The 17,032-nt window shown below is 46.9% G+C and overlaps 2 protein-coding genes across 9 annotated transcripts in view; both read right to left on the bottom strand.

Annotated features, from left to right (window-relative positions):
* The window catches only part of mrj (DnaJ heat shock protein family (Hsp40) member B6 mrj), a 164,233-nt gene extending 154,870 nt beyond the window's left edge, over positions 1-9,363 (bottom strand). Inside the window, exons 1-2 of one of the 2 annotated variants that reach the window (XM_070531615.1) lie at positions 9,146-9,363; positions 6,948-7,083 (exon numbers count right to left, since the gene is read on the bottom strand). The gene's annotated coding sequence lies outside the window, so the exon portion shown is untranslated. The remainder of the gene's footprint in view (positions 1-6,947; positions 7,084-9,145) is intronic. The other variant, XM_065453145.2, reaches the window with a different exon arrangement.
* Positions 9,364-10,765: 1,402 nt separating this feature from the next.
* Positions 10,766-17,032, bottom strand: part of HDAC4 (histone deacetylase 4) — a 337,065-nt gene continuing 330,798 nt past the window's right edge. For all 7 annotated transcript variants that reach the window (XM_065453150.2, XM_065453156.2, XM_065453153.2 and 4 more), the window contains one exon: positions 10,766-16,173. In XM_065453150.2, coding sequence (XP_065309222.2) covers positions 16,113-16,173 — 61 coding nt within the window. In that variant the 3' untranslated portion in view covers positions 10,766-16,112. The remainder of the gene's footprint in view (positions 16,174-17,032) is intronic.

The raw sequence follows: 17,032 nt of genomic DNA, 5'->3' as shown, positions 1-17,032 counted from the left end.
AGCGGAGGTGAAGTTCTTTCTTATAATATAATACAGGATAGTTGGTCGCGACTCTGTTGACTATATTGCTTATTCGACAGTCGATAACAGTTTCCGGGCCACCAGCTGACTGAAGCAGGGCCATGCACTTTGGGCTCACTTCTAGAGGCTCCAATAGCCAAGAGTCGTTATCGAACGCCACAGCATAAGTGACTGCTTCATTCCCTCCACATGCGGTTTGTGCAAGAATAAAATTGATCCATTGGCTTCCCAAGTCTTAGATGAGCGCTTCTCTTAGTTTTGTATAGACCATACCGGCTAGGAATTCCTATCCCCCGAGAAATTGCGTGGGGCAGCACACGTGTGAGACGCTTATTTTGTGCAGCAGCAACGCCCATTTGAGTTCACGAGAGACACTGTTATGACACCTAGACACGGCGACGTATACATGAGCGCGACATGAATGTGTGCGAGCCTACGAACTGCATGCTCTGTTTATGGCTTTGACACGATCACACGTCAGTGTCAGAGACTGTGCCTGTTGTTCGCTCACAAATAAAAGTCCATAGTAACAGTCGTACACCTCTCTGCTTACATGTTCTCTCCTATCTTGTACAATCTTTATTTTCATTATCCCTAACCTTTTGGACATTAATCAAATATATCTTCTGAGATTAGGAAAAATCATTTCTTCATCTGCGTATGGCTCCTAACTCCCTTTCACAGGTATGATGTACGAGAATTTAATTAATTAAATTTGAGGCATTTACGAGCCGAAACCGCGAGCTGATTAAATCTGAGGCAAGCCGTATATGGTGGATGACTCCGTATTAATTTCGACCACCTCTTTAACGTATACGCAAATCGGCCGAGGTCGAAGCCGAGGCACCGATATTAGCAGCGCAACGCTAAAGCTACTACTCTACCCGGGCGAATGATGTATTAAAATCTGTAACGCAACCAAAGCTCTAGAATATGCGCAAAACTATTCCTTTCTTGCGCGCTTTCTTTTGTCTTGTCAGATGTGTTTCCGCGACGTACATACGTATATGGGAAAATTTTCGCTGTGGTCAAGCGACCACCATGGCCACACATATAAGACGTTATACATGTTCGTGTTAAAACTAACAAACTTGGTTCGCCGATGAGGAAAGTAGCCTTGTCCGACCAAACCGCACTGCGATACCACCGCTCCATACAGCAAGAAGCGCTCTGGTGATGCTCAGATGGCCAGGAGCCGTCGCTGTGGTTATCATATACAAGGCCAACCAAATCCACTGCAGCGCATACACTTCTTCCAGAGATATCCAACTAGCCTTATGCAACTAACTGAACTCGCTCTACATTAACCATTTCCAGACACCACTCCAATCCTCTGTCACGCTCGGTTACATCCATTCTGTCGCTAAATCGGCAACCAGACGAGACGTATTTGCGGCGTCGGCACGTTCATTTTAGGCTGTGCGATGACCTGGGCGCTATCCCGTCCTAAATGCTTTAATGCGATTAGCACTCCGACATGGCCTACTATACACAGTCACGTTGCGTCTGTCACTCTAACCTCTTTACAATAGAGAGTTTTAGCTTGAGCGTTTTTACGGCCAGCGGGGCGGAGCGGGCGAGCGGATACACCAGCGGAGAGGCGCGCGAGAAAATAGTTTTAGCTGGGCGGATCGCCCGTCTTCTCGAGCGGAGTAGAGTCACTTGCTCTACTGCTCCACCTATTGGTCACAATTCGAGTTAGAGTGAAAATAATATCAATTAAACCTGCTAATAATGCGCTGAAACTGTTTAATAAAGGTAGGTTATGTGTTTTTAGTTAGTTATTTGGTGAAACTTCTAAACGGGCCTGAGCAGCGGTCGCCGTCGACAACGCAGCAGCGCCGGCGCTTGTGTTGACGGCTGCCATCTTGAATACCCATACACGCCCGCGCACGCTCGCGCGCTGCCTATCGCTCCGCTGGAGAGGGCTTCCCAGCGGGCGTAAGCTGCGCTCCGTAAAAACGCTGGCCGGCCCAGCGACGTGCGCATGCACAGTGGCGTCTGCGCTCGTCCGCTCCGCTCCGCTGGCCGTAAAAACGCTCAAGCTAAAACTCTCTAATGCTCTTTAATTTAACAGAAGATCCTTAAGCTTGACGAATTCGAACCCGCGTCGCACGGGTTCCTCAAGCACTGCAGCCCGACGTTTTAGCGCTGCGACGCGAGTGCCCGCAGGCAGCGCCTGCGCGCCCCCAGTGCGATCTCGGAGGCCACGCAAACTTGGAGGGGGGATATCGCGAGCGCGCGCCGCTAGATGGCAAGGCGTGCCCACATGAGGGCGAGAGAGGAGCCAGCTGCAGAACACGGCTCACAACACATGATCGCGTTTCGGTGGTGGCAGTAGGGCGTGCCGCCACATTGCTTCAATACTAGACGCACTAATGTCGACAGTCATCGTGGGACGGCTTACGCCGGAATTTCACTAATCGCCTTCGCAAGCGGGGCATAACGCCTCTGCCTGCCTGAAAGAGTAGGTGACAGCTAAGGCAGGGAAAAGAAAGAAATGCTGAACAATGGAGGCGGAGTCGTGAGGCGGCGGATCCCGACCTCACAGTAATCTATCCACGAGGCTTGTGTGCCGGTAATGCAAGGATGCTTCATAGGAGAAGGATCAAAACAATGCGCACATATATGTCGGCGTAAAATACAGACGCGCAGATGCTCGGAGGGTTGCCGTCGCCTTCCGGATCACGCGTTGTTGTCGTTGCCCTAAGGTCACACGGCGCGTGCCCTCGAGGGGTATTGGCCAAGAGCCGGGTAGTTTGGTGAACGCCCGCCGACCGCACGGGACGACGACGGAGTTGCGCGCTGTGCAGGCGACGCACCCCGCTGGCGCGAAGAAGACGGATGGCCGCGCGGCGGCGCGGCTGTCCCGGTGACGGCGATTTCTTGGGAGCGAGCCACGCGCTCGGCTTCAGGGTCAGCGGGCGCGCGACGAACCCGTTGTGTGGGAGTTGCGGACTTTATATATACTGCTCAGCTGAGGTGGTGGACATATGGCCGCTGGCAGCACATTTAGGCAGGACCCAAAGGTTGTGTCCGGTCAGGTCATCGACGCAGCTGCGTGAGTTGATGCGAACGCCGCAGCATAATGAACTGCGGTATAAAAATTGGTAGGAACACTGCCACAACATAATTTCACGAAGATATAGATGGAACTTTTTTATTAAAACGGCAGAGAGGCACATGTATTGAACAGTAATCCAAAGTGGATTAATGCAATTAAGTACGCAAGCCTCGCGGCAGCGAACAAATTTGATTCAACCGTAGCACCAGAACGTTTGCGACTTTGATTCCTTGATCAAATCACCAAATTCGCTATATACGCGGCTGACAGTGAACGACGTTGTTGACATATTCTGTGACTCTTTTCATCTCACGTGATACGCTTTAACGAGTGCCAGTAATGCCAGCACATCGAGCACTAAACTGCCTGAGCGCCTCATTAAGCATTTATGCAACATAAAATTGGCATAAGATTAACAGCAGTCGCATTTCATCAAAATTTAGTCGGCCGCACCATCGTTATTATATAACTGAGCCCACCACGACCTGCAAACATTCGTAACTCTCCGGCGTCTCGTCGGGGCCCTGACATTCGACGGAGCACAGAGGATCACCTTCTTACACGGAAACAATCGGGGGAACTCTCCGACTCGGTATTTCCGTGGATATATAGCACGAGGTCGCAAGTTCGATTCGCGACCGTGACCCTGACGGGCGCGTAATGTAACGATGCTCGCTAGCTTGCCGGGATTTCAGTGCGTATTACCAGAGTCCTTCCAAAATGGAAGGACTCTGGTATTACAGAGAATACCGGAGCCGAAAGCACAACATTCGCGCATTGCTTCGGGCACGGCGTCCGAAAAATGACTCTCAACGCCGTGTTCTGGGGTGAATAGCGCGTGGTATTCACGTCTGACGGGTGCTTGAATGACCTCTTCGTTGCGGCACGGGTAGTCGGGGAGACGGACGAAGAGGAATAATGCGTAAGAAAGCGAACAACGAGAGAGAGAGAGAGAGAGAGAGAGAGAGAGATCGGGCAGGCAGTTGCGCAGCTCCACCGCCAACGAGTCGGAAATTCAGTTTTCGAGCCGGCTGTTACCCGTTGGCGTGGGACGCGCATGGCAACGAAGCAAAAGCGATCGAAGAGAGGCACACGATGATTGCGTGCCCCAGGACGTTCGTGTGGCGACGACAGTAATCGCTCGTCGGGTGAACCCGCCATCCTGCTCTAGACCGGGCTGCATTGGCGAGCGAAAATTGGGAAGGTAGATTGCTTCCGGCGCTGCGCAACGAAACGAGGTGACAGCTTCTGAAGGAAATGAGGGGACGCGTCTTCCGTAGGGCGGAAATTGTCCAACCTCGCGACGGTTTGGCACATGCACTGATCGAGCGAAAGCCAATTTTATGTGTGCGTCAGATGGCTCAAAGCGGTCGGTCGAGTATACCGAGTTAAGATTTTTTTTTAACGAGAAATATATAAGCTGTTGCAGATTGCGCCGTTCTGTCAGTTAGCTCAATTACTTGAAGAGCTGGGCATTACTTGCGCAATAGCGATGCTAGCTAATTAACGAATATTAAATAATCTATTTTTAGCTATTCACTTTAGGGCTCGTGCAGATGAAGCGGAAATTAAGCAGTACAGCGATGCAGTCACATCAATTTATCACAAATTCTGTGCTTAGCACTAGTTTCAAGAAATACGTCATCAAAATATTGGTGAAAAGCATCGACGCTCCAGTTAACTCTAATCAGAAACACGTATTTTTTCAGTGTAGATCAGTGATAATTTTTGTATGTATATTTAAACAAATTTATCTCTACAGATGTATTCACATTAGCCAGTGTGTTCCCTACATAGAGGCAGTTTAATAATAATAATAATAATAATAATAATAATAATAATAATAATAATAATAATAATAATAACTGCACCATCTTAATAATTGCTTTATTATTAGCTAATAGCATAAAACCGCCAGATTCTTGCCCATCGCCCATTGTGGGTACGTGCCATGTTTCGAAGGCACGAAAACAACAAGGGCACACCAGTCGTGCCCTATTTCTTGTCTCACTTCAATGTAGGAGTACATACGTTGTTCTCTCGGTCTCTTTTCTCTATCTCAATCTCACACTCGGCTTCATGCATTGGTGACAGTGTGGTGAGCCGCAGTGTCGGACGGCTTTCGAAGCTCGCGAGTGTCGGATGAGCGAGTGATCGACGGCAGCACGTGCGCGCGAGGTGTGCTGGCAGAACGCAGCGGGAAGCGCCGAAGCCCCGGGCCACGGAGAAAAGACAAGGCGCCGCCGCCGGGCATCCCGTCTCGGTGTCCCCATTGCAGCGTTGCCATTAACGACGCCCCGGCCGACCAACCGTGGAGAGGCAGAGGCGTCTCCATTCACGCGTGCTCGTAGGCAGCGAAGTACGCGGGTTTTAGTGTCGCGGGCTGGCTGGCCCGTTTCGTGGTGTCGGAGGCGATGGCAGGCGTCCCCGTCTACATCTGGCTTGCAAGCGAAGATTGTTCTGACACAGCTGATTACGCGCTGCTAATGCATCCAATCAGGATATCACAAAGTTTATCGCGACAATTGCACCGCGTGTATGAACGCCACACGTTGAACTCCGGCAAGATAAATAGCACTGTGAAAGAAAGAAAGAAAGAAAGAAAGAAAGAAAGAAAGAAAGAAAGAAAGAAGGAAAGAAAGAAAGAAGGAAAGAAAGAAAGACAGAAAGAAAGAAAGAAAGAAAGAAAGAAAGAAAGAAAGAAAGAAAGAAAGAAAGAAAGAAAGAAAGAAAGAAGCACAGAACTATGAAGTATATGCACGAGGTCTTTTCCCGGAGAACAGATCCGAAGTTCGTGAGCCCCCTCTCCCTACCTTGATGCCTCTACGGTCTCCCGCGTGTAGATAGGCATCGCACATTAAAATTTGTCATTAAATTAAGCAGGTCAGAAAGCAAACGCATCTCAATAGTAGTCACTCAAACAGCGTCCGTAACCTGCTGGAATTCCCGCCTTGTAACTTGAACAGTCTCGCAGGACACTTTGGCTTACGAGAGAGAGAGAGAGAGAGAGAGAGAGAGATGGAGAGAGAGAGGGAGAGGTGCTATATTGAAATGCCCAGTTGTTGATGGTATAGATAGTTTTTTTTTCCATTTTTGAACAAATGAAGAAAAGAATGGCTGAGGTTTAACTCTAGCAAACCTAGTTATCAGGAGCGAAATGTCTGGTTGGCTTGGTTTTGCAAAGACTATGCACACAGTGTTTTCGTTAAAGTTAGGCCACAGTCTTTCACACACGTTACGTACGCTGCCGAACGGTTTGCCCGCGAAGTCGCGCGCGGTGAAACCTAGCCGTCGCAGTCGAGCTTGCCGCCAACCGTTTTCGTCAAACGCTCGTTGTGGTGACGTTGCTTGTATCAACGGCTTCGTCCCCCTTGTTGTTGGTGTTGCTGAATGACGGCGGCGGTTGCAGTAGCTTCGATCTTGGCACGCTTTCGCGCTTGGTAAGCTTCCTTATAACGTGCTAATCTGGCCTCCATTTGCTCCGTTGTTTCAGCAGGCAACTTTGCCTTTGGTTGAGATTTCGCAGCATGCCGTCTAGCTATATCTACTGGATGGATGGATTCAACCTGTCGCTCGCGCTAAAGCGCACGCACACACGCCCAGCCGGCGCGCCATCCATGGCGAGACTGAGCGACTTTAAGCGCCGGCGAAGCAGCAAAGGCGCGTTTACAGTTCGACGTTATCGGCGCGCCTGCGAGCGTCGCTCGACGCCGGGAGCGTCGGGGCGCGTTGGTCGCGTCCAGTTACGTTGCCTGCGCCAGTGCATCGAACCATTGGTCGAACTATAGACGCTGTTGCTCTCGCCAACGTAACGTATCGTGTGCGCTCGCTCGCGCTACGTCGGACTATATTTAGCTCTTACCCTCGCTTAGTCACGTGGTACAGTAGCGGCGAGGCTCCGAGCCATCCGAGCGAGCGAAGCTGCGACGCCTCTTCGCACCGGATAACGTGACGTTACGTCACACCTGCCACACTTGCTCTCCGGAGGCTCAAGGTCACTGCGACACGATGAATGACCATGAGAGACATGGCGTTGTAGAGCTTTCGCTCTAAAATAAGAGCTTCTGCAGTAATCAAGCACCGCGTTAAACGCACGTCTTTCAGGACAAGGACGAGATGCACAGCAAAATGAGGCCGCAAGTTTTCTGGGAGGGGAGGCACACTGTTGGAGTGGATAGCTGCCAACACAATGCTTTCTCACCTCCCCCCCCCCCCCCCCCCCTCTAAATAATATGGTTTGCAGACACTTTAGTTTCAGTTCCTTGAAAACTGTCATACCGAGTTACTAATGGAACTGGTTGCCATTTTATTGATATTTATTACTCTTTCACCTTTCCTTATACCTCTCATAGATATAGTGTATCCCCCCAAAAGAAGCGATCGGCATGTTGTGTTACATACACGCACGTACACAGGCATGCAAAAGCATAAAGGAAGAAAAAGGTGAATATACAAGATATATTTCGCTTACAAAACAAAAAGTGAAGAGTAAAGCTGCCTTTCCCGCATGAAGCCTCTTACCGTGGAGAAGTCAACTTTGACGAGCGCATCTTTAGTAAGCTACGCGTACGTACACGCAGGGACAGCCCTCGAGGCATCTAGAATGCAGCACACAATTAAAGGCTATCATCAGTGTGCAAAGGTTGTACTGTCTACGCGCCAGCGACACACAATTTCTATGAATGTTAAGGCTTGGCTCTGTCTGGCATTTAACGGGGATTCAGGCCCCCAGCTTATGCACACACGGTGACGAAGAACCAAACCGGCATTGCGCCTTTGCAATGCCTAGTTGCTACTATAGTAGTTGATTCGAATTAAAACACCCAAGGACATTATCAAGAATTACGTATCGCATATCCCGCGCCCAAAGCCAAAGACACCTGGTTATTCATTTTTCGATAAGTGTTTTTCCTCCACCTCGTCGCTTGGAGAACGTTGGTCGTTGTCTAGCAGCGGTTCCACCTACTCCACGAGAGCAATCTTTTGCAACGCTCCTCGCCGCCTTTGTGGCACGCGCAGGGTGGGGGGTCAACAAAGCGCGCTGCGAGAGGCGGACGACGGCGGGGCGGCAGCATCGGTAACAACAGCCGCACACCGGAGGTGCGTGCGAGCTGTAGCACGCGTTCCCGCATGCCTACACACACGCACGCAGGCTCGGAGACTGACAGCGAGGTAAAGGCGCTCTCTTCCTCCTCTATTTTTTTTTCACTGCGTCTGCCACCCGTACAAGGACGCGTTTCCGCGGCAGCTCCAGCGGCCGGGCTGGGCGCGCGCGCCACACGCGCCGCTGCCGCTTGCGTTGGCAGCCCCGGACGTACGGTACGCGGCGGCAGCTTTCTGGTTGGGGGCAGGCAATGATCACCGCGGGCCGCCTGACAAGTGACGCACGCCGCCGCGCTGGTCGACGGGTCGTCTTGTTGCGCAACGAGCCGGACCTCGCCTGGAGGACTCTCGAAAGCCGATGCGGCGCGCGCGGCCTAGCGTCTTCGAGGACAAGGGCCACGCGCTCGCCGCCGCTCGTGTCGGGAAGTAGTAGTCAGTTCGGCTGCCTGACTGCGGGCCTTGCCAAGAGCGCAGCTTTCTTGTAGCGCTCTTTTGGCTTTAAAAGTATTAAGGAGCACTTCATCACGGAGGAGGAGAAGCAGAAACGAGAGAGCACGAGTACTGAGGCAAAGCAAATTAAATGTTGACTGATGGCGGTGCGTTCAGCTTCCCACCGGCGCCAGCATTGCACTGTTGTTGCAGCGTGTATTGAGAGCGTTGTAGTACTGCGCGGAAAGCGACCGATAAATAATTAACCGAAGCGTCAGTAATGTTTCTCCTCTTTCCACAGCCTACGTTCAGCTCCTTTAAATGAACATCTTTCCGGCGGGTGGTCCTCACTCAATTATTATTATTATTATTATTATTATTATTATTATTATTATTATTATAGACCGCGTGTTCTCACTTTGTAAGCGATATGGCTGCCGACTGTCGTGAGGGTCAGTCACCAAGAAAGAGACAGCAGCAGACACGGTGTTTGCGCACACGTCACACGTTCAGCAATTTTTTTCTCACCTTTCACTCAAGGCGGGACGCTGTCATCAGAGGCAAGCACCAAGCCCTGGCTGATAACGGCGCGGCCGGCGCGAACAGTCGCTCCCGCAGATTCGCCGCCTCTCCGTCAACGCGCACTCGCTTTCAAGGAGCGTTTCGGTGCCTCTCCGAACCGGCCGCGCGACCACAGGTTCCGCTTTACGCTGGTCAAGCCCCGCAGGCGGTGGCAGAGCGCGTGAGCGTGTTTATCGCCTTTTGCGGCTTTGCCTGCGCCGACGAGTTTTCCTGCAGTACGCAGCGCCGCGCTTACCGTGTCTCGGCCCGCTCGCGCGTAGGGGATCGAGAACGCCGCCACCGCTTTGGGCGAGCGCGTGCGCGAGAGCGAGGGCGCAGGGAAAGCCGACGAAAGCAGACCGCTCTCGCAACAACCGAACGACGCAGCGACGCAAGCGCAGCAGCCCGCAGCCAACGGCCGGCCGGTACGCAGTATAAAGTAATAAAGAAGGAGAGAAAAAAAGGAAATACTATCAATCAATATATAAATACATAAATAAACCCCGACCGTTCCCCGACAGAGTACCTCTGCATCCTTTGCACACAGCTGGCGCCATCCAGCGATGGCTTCAAGAAACCTCATTCAAACGGAGTTTTACTTTTCCCATTCTCTATGCATTTCCTTCGAGATGACCGCTTGCTCCGTCGTCGCCGTGCAGCGGTCTAGTGCGGCCATAAAATCACGAGATGTGCTTGTTTTCATGCCCGATCGTATGGAGAACCGGTGACCGTGCAGGTAGGCTCACGGTACGCGCGACTCCATGCTCAGTGCAACTTGCCCAGTTTATGCAACGAACGCAAGAATACGTACCAATGCGCACAATGCGCACAAGGCTCAAGGCCAGGGACAGCGCCAGGATTTTTTTTCTCTTTCGGGGGCGATGGAGGGGCGGGTTAAAATTTCGGGCGACGGAAAAGAGAGCACCCCTTGCCCCCCCGGTGACGACAGCTTTTATAGGCTAATTATTTTTTTCACCTTTAAATTTAGGTAACAGCCATCAATTGCCAAACAATGGTAACAGCCACGAAGGTTCTGGCTATTTTCGATTAGGTCTAACCGTAATAAAATTTACGGGGGCAGCTAACAGAGTTAGAGAAAAAAGCAAAAACAGAGATATCTCCGGTTGGCTACCTTGTACCGGACAAGTGGGAAAGGGGTGCGTAATATGAGAGAAAAAGTACAGCTGTGTACTATACACCGCTATGCCAGCTCGGACTTGTGCTTGCCAATCTCACTCACCTCGCGCACACCACACTTTACTCCCAATCTCCTACGTCCACATGACACTGTGAACATTGTGGGTATCTCTGCACATGACCACAGGGGCAAGCTCAAAAGGAGGGCAAGGTCGAAGCCCTCCCCCCCCCAAATTTCCTCTGGGCTGATCCATTGGCCCCATTCTACCACCATAGAGTGCCTAGTGATGAAGTGCATTCGTGGACCCATAATGAAAACGGAGTCATGTTCTGCCCCCCCCCCCCCCCCCACAACAGAAAAGTCCTGGTGCCGCCTCTGATGATCTCCAGTCATGTGACATGGTGCACCCGGCCTGTACGTACGAAGTGCAATGAGTCAACAATCATCAATGATAGGCACTGAATAATGGTTTATTGATGATACAAATGCATGACAAAAACAAAAGAAAAACAAGGGAGAGAGTACAAATACATCTTTTCATTATCCCATAATAATATAACACACTTTACAATGGCACATAGTGTACATACAAGTGGCAAAAAATATATGCTTTTATTTATCGTGTCTTCATTGTGTAATGAAATAGCGCAATAATATCATTGAAAGAAAACACAAACGTCTCTATGACTGTACAGCTTAAGTTATCGCTTATATCCTCTTCAACATACAATATACAAGATTGCGCAACAAGACGGGTCAAACAAGAAAACAAAGAACAAAACATGTCACGTTAGCCAAGTGCACCTCTGACTAACCATGACTAGCCTTGACCCAGCACTTTTTCATGCCTGCCAACACACACAGAATGTGTGTCATTGCTAACTACAACGATGTTCACTTTGAAACCAGCACTTCATTAACGTATTACCGCAAAGTTTGAAAACAAAAGCACGAAGGAACATCAGTATTAAATGTTTAACAAAAGAGGGCATCTTAGACAGGCTCAAATAATTGACTAGATTGATCATTGTGTGTTTCAGCATCAGTCAAAATAGCTATTTGCATATAATGAAAAGCCATAAGAAAAGAAAGAAAAGGCTTGCACTAATGGTCTCGCAAGAATAAAAAGAAAAAGAAAGGTACAGTTAAAATTTTTTGCTTTTACTCTGCTAGTTTGTCAACTACATAAGAAGACAGCCTGCTGCAGTGAAAAGCTTAAAGCCTAACACACAAATCTTTATTCACACATTCACTGCAGCTCATGTATTTTGCATGAAACAGAGTAAAATATAGCCTCCATTTTTCATTTAAAAAATTTTTCTAATTTGCACAGATGGTTTTAAAAGTGAGCAACCTTGCAAGCAAGGACATAAATTTTCTTTGTTAAAGGAACATTAAAAGGAAATATTAACTCAATTCTACAGTGGTAGATGACAATTCTCAAAACCTAGTAGCCTTTGTTCAGTGTCAAGCAGTGGTTTAGTTGTAGATAATTTTCTGAGAACGGCACCTATCTTAGACAGGAGATTGCCTGAGAAAACTGGTGTTCATATGTTACTGACATATCGACACGCAGCATAGAATCTCTGAAGTCATCCTCTTCTGAGTGTTATTACCCTCTGTGAATCGGAAAGCCACATAGAGGGGGCCTTCACTCTATGCCTTAGACTCTTGCAAATGGTGCTGACAGAGTGGTGCGAGTAGAGAACCAGCGAGTTGCTTCACAAGAAAATTATTGAAAATTAGCCTCACTAAGTTTTCTTTCCCATTCCAACTAGCTTTTCCTATCAGCAGTTCAATATGAAACTTGTTTTTCTTTCTTTGTCATTAATATTTAACTTTTGGTGAACATTTGTTACTCACCATTATTATTATCTATTTATTTTTTCTTGTTGTTTCCTGAACTCTTATGCACTGTTATCAATCTGCATTTTGTTACGTATATGTATACTTTGTATTTTTTAAGGCTTTTATTCCCTCCTACACTATTCCTTACAGGTGCTGGTGGTATTGTGAGTAAAAAAATGAATAAATAAATAATGACCAATTATGATGAAGGCATCAAGAGCTGGTCCTGTATTCTGAAAGTGGTGTTGCCAATCCCCTCTTAGATATACAACCTTTTTTTTTCACCTAGAAAAATCCTTTGCTCAGTTAAAGTGACTTCGACATTTTTGGAGCATACATTTATCAGTTTACATTGACTTAATGTTTGCCTTCAGTGTCCCTTCAATGTGAACAAGAAAGAAGTTAAGGTATGCTCTAGAAAAATTCCAATCCACATGCACATATCTTGTATGCAGAACTAATAAAACATATATGCCAGCCTTCTTCTTTTCTCTCTTTTTCCACATCATGCATTATAGCCTAATTATCTATAGAAAAACAAAAACAAAACTATCAACTTTAAAGCTTTCTACTAGACACTTTGACAAAGCTAGATTTCATTTTTCTCTTTCATGGTTTTCTTTCTAATGGCCCTCCAACTGACTATAGGTTCAAACTTCACAAAACAAAACATGTTGTTCCTTAATTAAGCGCTCAGCCAACAATGGGTTATGCAGTATACTTTGTTTTGACCTTGAAATGAGGTTTCTGAAGACGGAGTAAAATCAGCACTGTACAAATGATATACTATTATGGCGCTGTAACATGTTATACCTATATATATATATATATTATCATCAGTGATTCAGCTGTGGAGCGGGAAGGAAGGAGATGGGGATGGCACGATGCACAACAAATGAGTGACCAGTTCGGTGTTGAGAAAAAAAAAAGCAGACAAGAATAAATGAAAGTCCTTAAAACAGCTTGTGTATTTACAAATAAAATGATCATTGGACAAGCAAAGCGGCTTTAGAATGTGCACAAGATTGCAACGAGAAATGAAGCCATGAGCAAAAATGCAAGAGAGCGCAACACAGGAAAAGCAATTATCTGCAGACCAGAGGGTGCCTAAGCAGAACCACAGTCGCAAACAGTGCCATCCTGCCGAGCTGTGTGTTTAACGATGCGCAAAGCATGTATATTTTATATATATATATATGTGTATGCATATATCGACACGTGCACACAAACAGACGGATATGAAACAAGTATACACGAACTCCACATCAGGTTTCACAGCTCGAAAAAATGCTAACATTCAACAGTTAAAAAATACAATGCGTGAAAGAAAAACAAAATGAAGACAAAAAAAAAACGAATGCATGAAGACATTAACGAGAACTTTTACTAGCACAGTAAATATAGTGTACATCACAAAGCACGCCAGTTTTGTAAGGAACTTAAATCACTTGGCAAACTGCAGCTGAAGAACCAGACGCAAGCCCCTGTCTGCGGCATTTGTTCTTCTTCCGATGTTACCAAGCAGCTTTCTAATCAGCATGTATGCACTCCTCTTGCACTAGCCTCTTCAGTGTGCTTCACATGGACATATTTACACAATGAGCGCTGCAGACACAACTGGTGCCCTTTCAAGCAAGCAAGGCCAGCACATTGGTCTGACCAATTTTCACTTTTATGAATGATTTATTCTTTAGCTCAACAAAGGATCAGAAATGAAAAGTGCTGCACATGTGTAAATGTGTTTGCATTATTTGTGTGTGTTTGGTGTGTGTCTGTGTGTCTACGTTGTGCATATATGCAGGTAACAGAAAACCAGAGTGTGGCCTAGAAAGTTATCAGTCAGGGAACCACAAACCAATCAAGTTTTGTTCTGGTTGTTTGTAGAATACAACAACAAAAATATACAAAATGCAATGTGCAAGGCAAACAAGTGTAGAAATTCACTTATTAGTCCTTCCGTGGGCAACTAATAGGTGCGTTCACTGCACCTACTAGTTGTGCCAGTGCCAAGGAAGTAGCACTGACGGGGCTACACCCGATTCAAACGCCCTAGAAAGCCCTAAAGCCACCCGCAATCTACCGTCAACAGTTTCACGAGAACCTGTCTTCCAGCACCTACCACAGCAGTATACCAAAGGCAACTATGCGCAGCTATGGGAAGTGAGAGACAGCGACAAACAGGAGGGCACTTTGCTTTTTTCCATTGCTGCCCCAGCTGCTGCCGTAAAAAACACTTAGCACATGTCCCCCGCAGACACTATACTGACGAGGTTCTGACTAGCATTGTTTTAAAGTTGTCATAAAGCTCACAAAAACTTAGTACATCCAAAAGACTCTGTAGTATGTAATGCCCATAACAGTGGCATAATAAGACCACTGCAGCAGTGTAAAAACGCATTTGCTTAATCACTATGGTGACAAATTAGTACTCCCTGCTTACTCTTATACGTAAAAATGGCTGCAACGGTTATAAGGATGATTCTTCCTTGTCCTTTTTCTTCTTCTTTCCTTCCTCTCAAGGAAAAAGAGCAGCTAGTTGTTTTTCTACTTGATGCTGTACTGAAGTGGTATAGCAGACAGTGCATGCACACTTGGGTGTACACAAAGTGCAGTTGTACATCGCAGTATCCCTCCCAAACATGTGCACGACGTGACCAATGTAACATTCTTCAATGCTCCTGTCTCTTTCCCTCCACAGTGTTCTCGCAGCCTTTTTTAAGGCCCTCAATGTTATTGTGCAATGCAACCTGCGAGAATGCCCTGCCAAACTAGCAGATTTCTTTGGATTGCAAACGTGTTTCCTTCTCAGAAAATGCAAGCAAGCCTGCTAACTCTGTTCAAGACTTGTGTTGCATACTGTTGGGGCCACTTGAGGGCATCAGGTGACACACTTTCGCAATCTGGGATGCAAGCTCAACATTGTCACGCTGTCATCCTTGTTTAAAGACACAGCTAGTGCACAGTTAAAAACTATCGAACTTTGTATGACTGGCACTACGAAATGTACAGGCAATGCACAAGAGACTGCATGAAGCAAGTGCATACCCTAAAATATACGTATGATGATAACTGACATGAAAAATCTTTAGAACTTGGTAGCTTTAGTCTAACAACTTACACTCATCTTGGAGTGATGCTCAGCAGATGTCCACAGCATCATTCTGTTCTTAACAGTGCAACTGGCAGACATGGAGCCATTGGAAGTTGACATAATTTGCAACAACGTAGGCACACTGCTCTGAATCTGTGCAACCAATATACATGCAAGACGCAAAACTGTCAGTCAACACAAATCAGCAAGTAGGAAGCATTAAAACTGACAGGCAGGCATAATACTTGGTATGTAACAGGCGAAAAATAGTGCATCGCTTTTCAGAATGAGAGGTTCTGCCCCAGATGTTCACATTCAGTACAGCGTAACTGGCAGCTACTTGCTGATAAAATGTCTCAACCTGTCGGTAGGAACCCCAAGTGCAATAACATGCTGCCTTAAATACCAAAAGGAGAGCAGATGCATGTCTTCAAAAATCATCTGCAATGTCACGTCTGGCAGACAAGCCACTCATTAACCAGCAACAATGTCGACAAATTATGATCCAACAGCAGGCCGCAGGCCAACTGAGGATGACAGGATGACATGAGTACGTCATTCCGAAAATGTATCCATGTTTGTTGGGTGCCCCTGGTTCTTGACTCGCTTGACATTCAGACTACACATAAACCGTGGCGTTATTCCTGATCCTCAGAAATGATGAAGGACGCTGCATGCATGCTGCCATGACGGCGGTACCGCTCCACTTTCTGTTCATTGATGCTTCCAGGGTGACAGTGTGAACTTGTGTTCCTTGGCTCATTTGGGCAGGAGTCCTCAGCACTTTGCACCAGTTTGGTTGAAAATTTCTCACTGCTTTATCTGCAACGTTTCCTGTTGTGTGCACCATCAACTGCTCACTTATCTTGGTCCTCTTCCATTGGTTCGTCCTCCTGAGGCGGTTCGGACTTTGGACCCCTGTTATCCAAGAGGAACAAAGGACAAAGAAGAAAACAGTGAGCAATATGAGCTAATGTTACTTTGCATATATGTACTTGTGTATTACAGAAAAAGACAAAAAGTTTCTGGATCCAGGCAAATATATACAGTGAAGTAGACACACATATAAAGCAATTTATTGATGTTTCGGCCGGGGTCCAGCCTTCATCAGAATACAATGCATGGCATAGGTACAGCTTATACATATGTGCATATCAACTAGGTGAAGATGTGCTTACATAAAAACCGAAGAAAATGTGCAAACAGAATGTGTGTCAATTGTTCTGATGAACAGTTGATACATGTCTAAACAGATAGCGTTTGCAAGCACATCATTTCAAGATACGCACAAAATATGAAATTCGAAAGAAATATCAGGTGACAGCAAAAAACGTCACCAAATAGGTGCTATGTCACCACTCAAGAACAACAAATGAAAACAAAAGCGAAAAATAGTGACGTGCAAGTAAAAGAGCAAAATAGTGTCATACAGGGAAAAAAGAAGGGAAACGAGGAAACATGTGACGAGCTGTGTGGCCAGGCAACTCAATTTTCCAACACTTCCATTCAAACCAGACACAACGGTATCAAACTTATAGATAAGAAAGAATTCACGGGCTTCTGCATCGTAATTTGAACAAAATCCTGATTCAAGCAACGTGACTTTCATCTTATCAAATGAGTGGTCAGGGAGATGTACATGTTTTGAGATGAGTAGGTTGGGCAACATATTAGCATGGTATTTGTGATTGTTAAAGCGCAATCTAAAAGGCCCTTCTGTTTGTTCAATATACTGCTTCTTGCACAGTGTACATTTGAGCAGATATATTACGTTTTT

The sequence above is a fragment of the Dermacentor albipictus genome, chromosome 1 (genome assembly GCF_038994185.2).
Source record: "Dermacentor albipictus isolate Rhodes 1998 colony chromosome 1, USDA_Dalb.pri_finalv2, whole genome shotgun sequence".
Classification (NCBI taxonomy): domain Eukaryota; kingdom Metazoa; phylum Arthropoda; class Arachnida; order Ixodida; family Ixodidae; genus Dermacentor; species Dermacentor albipictus.
Note: the sequence above shows the minus strand (reverse complement) of the source record. Positions and strands in the feature narration are given on the sequence as shown.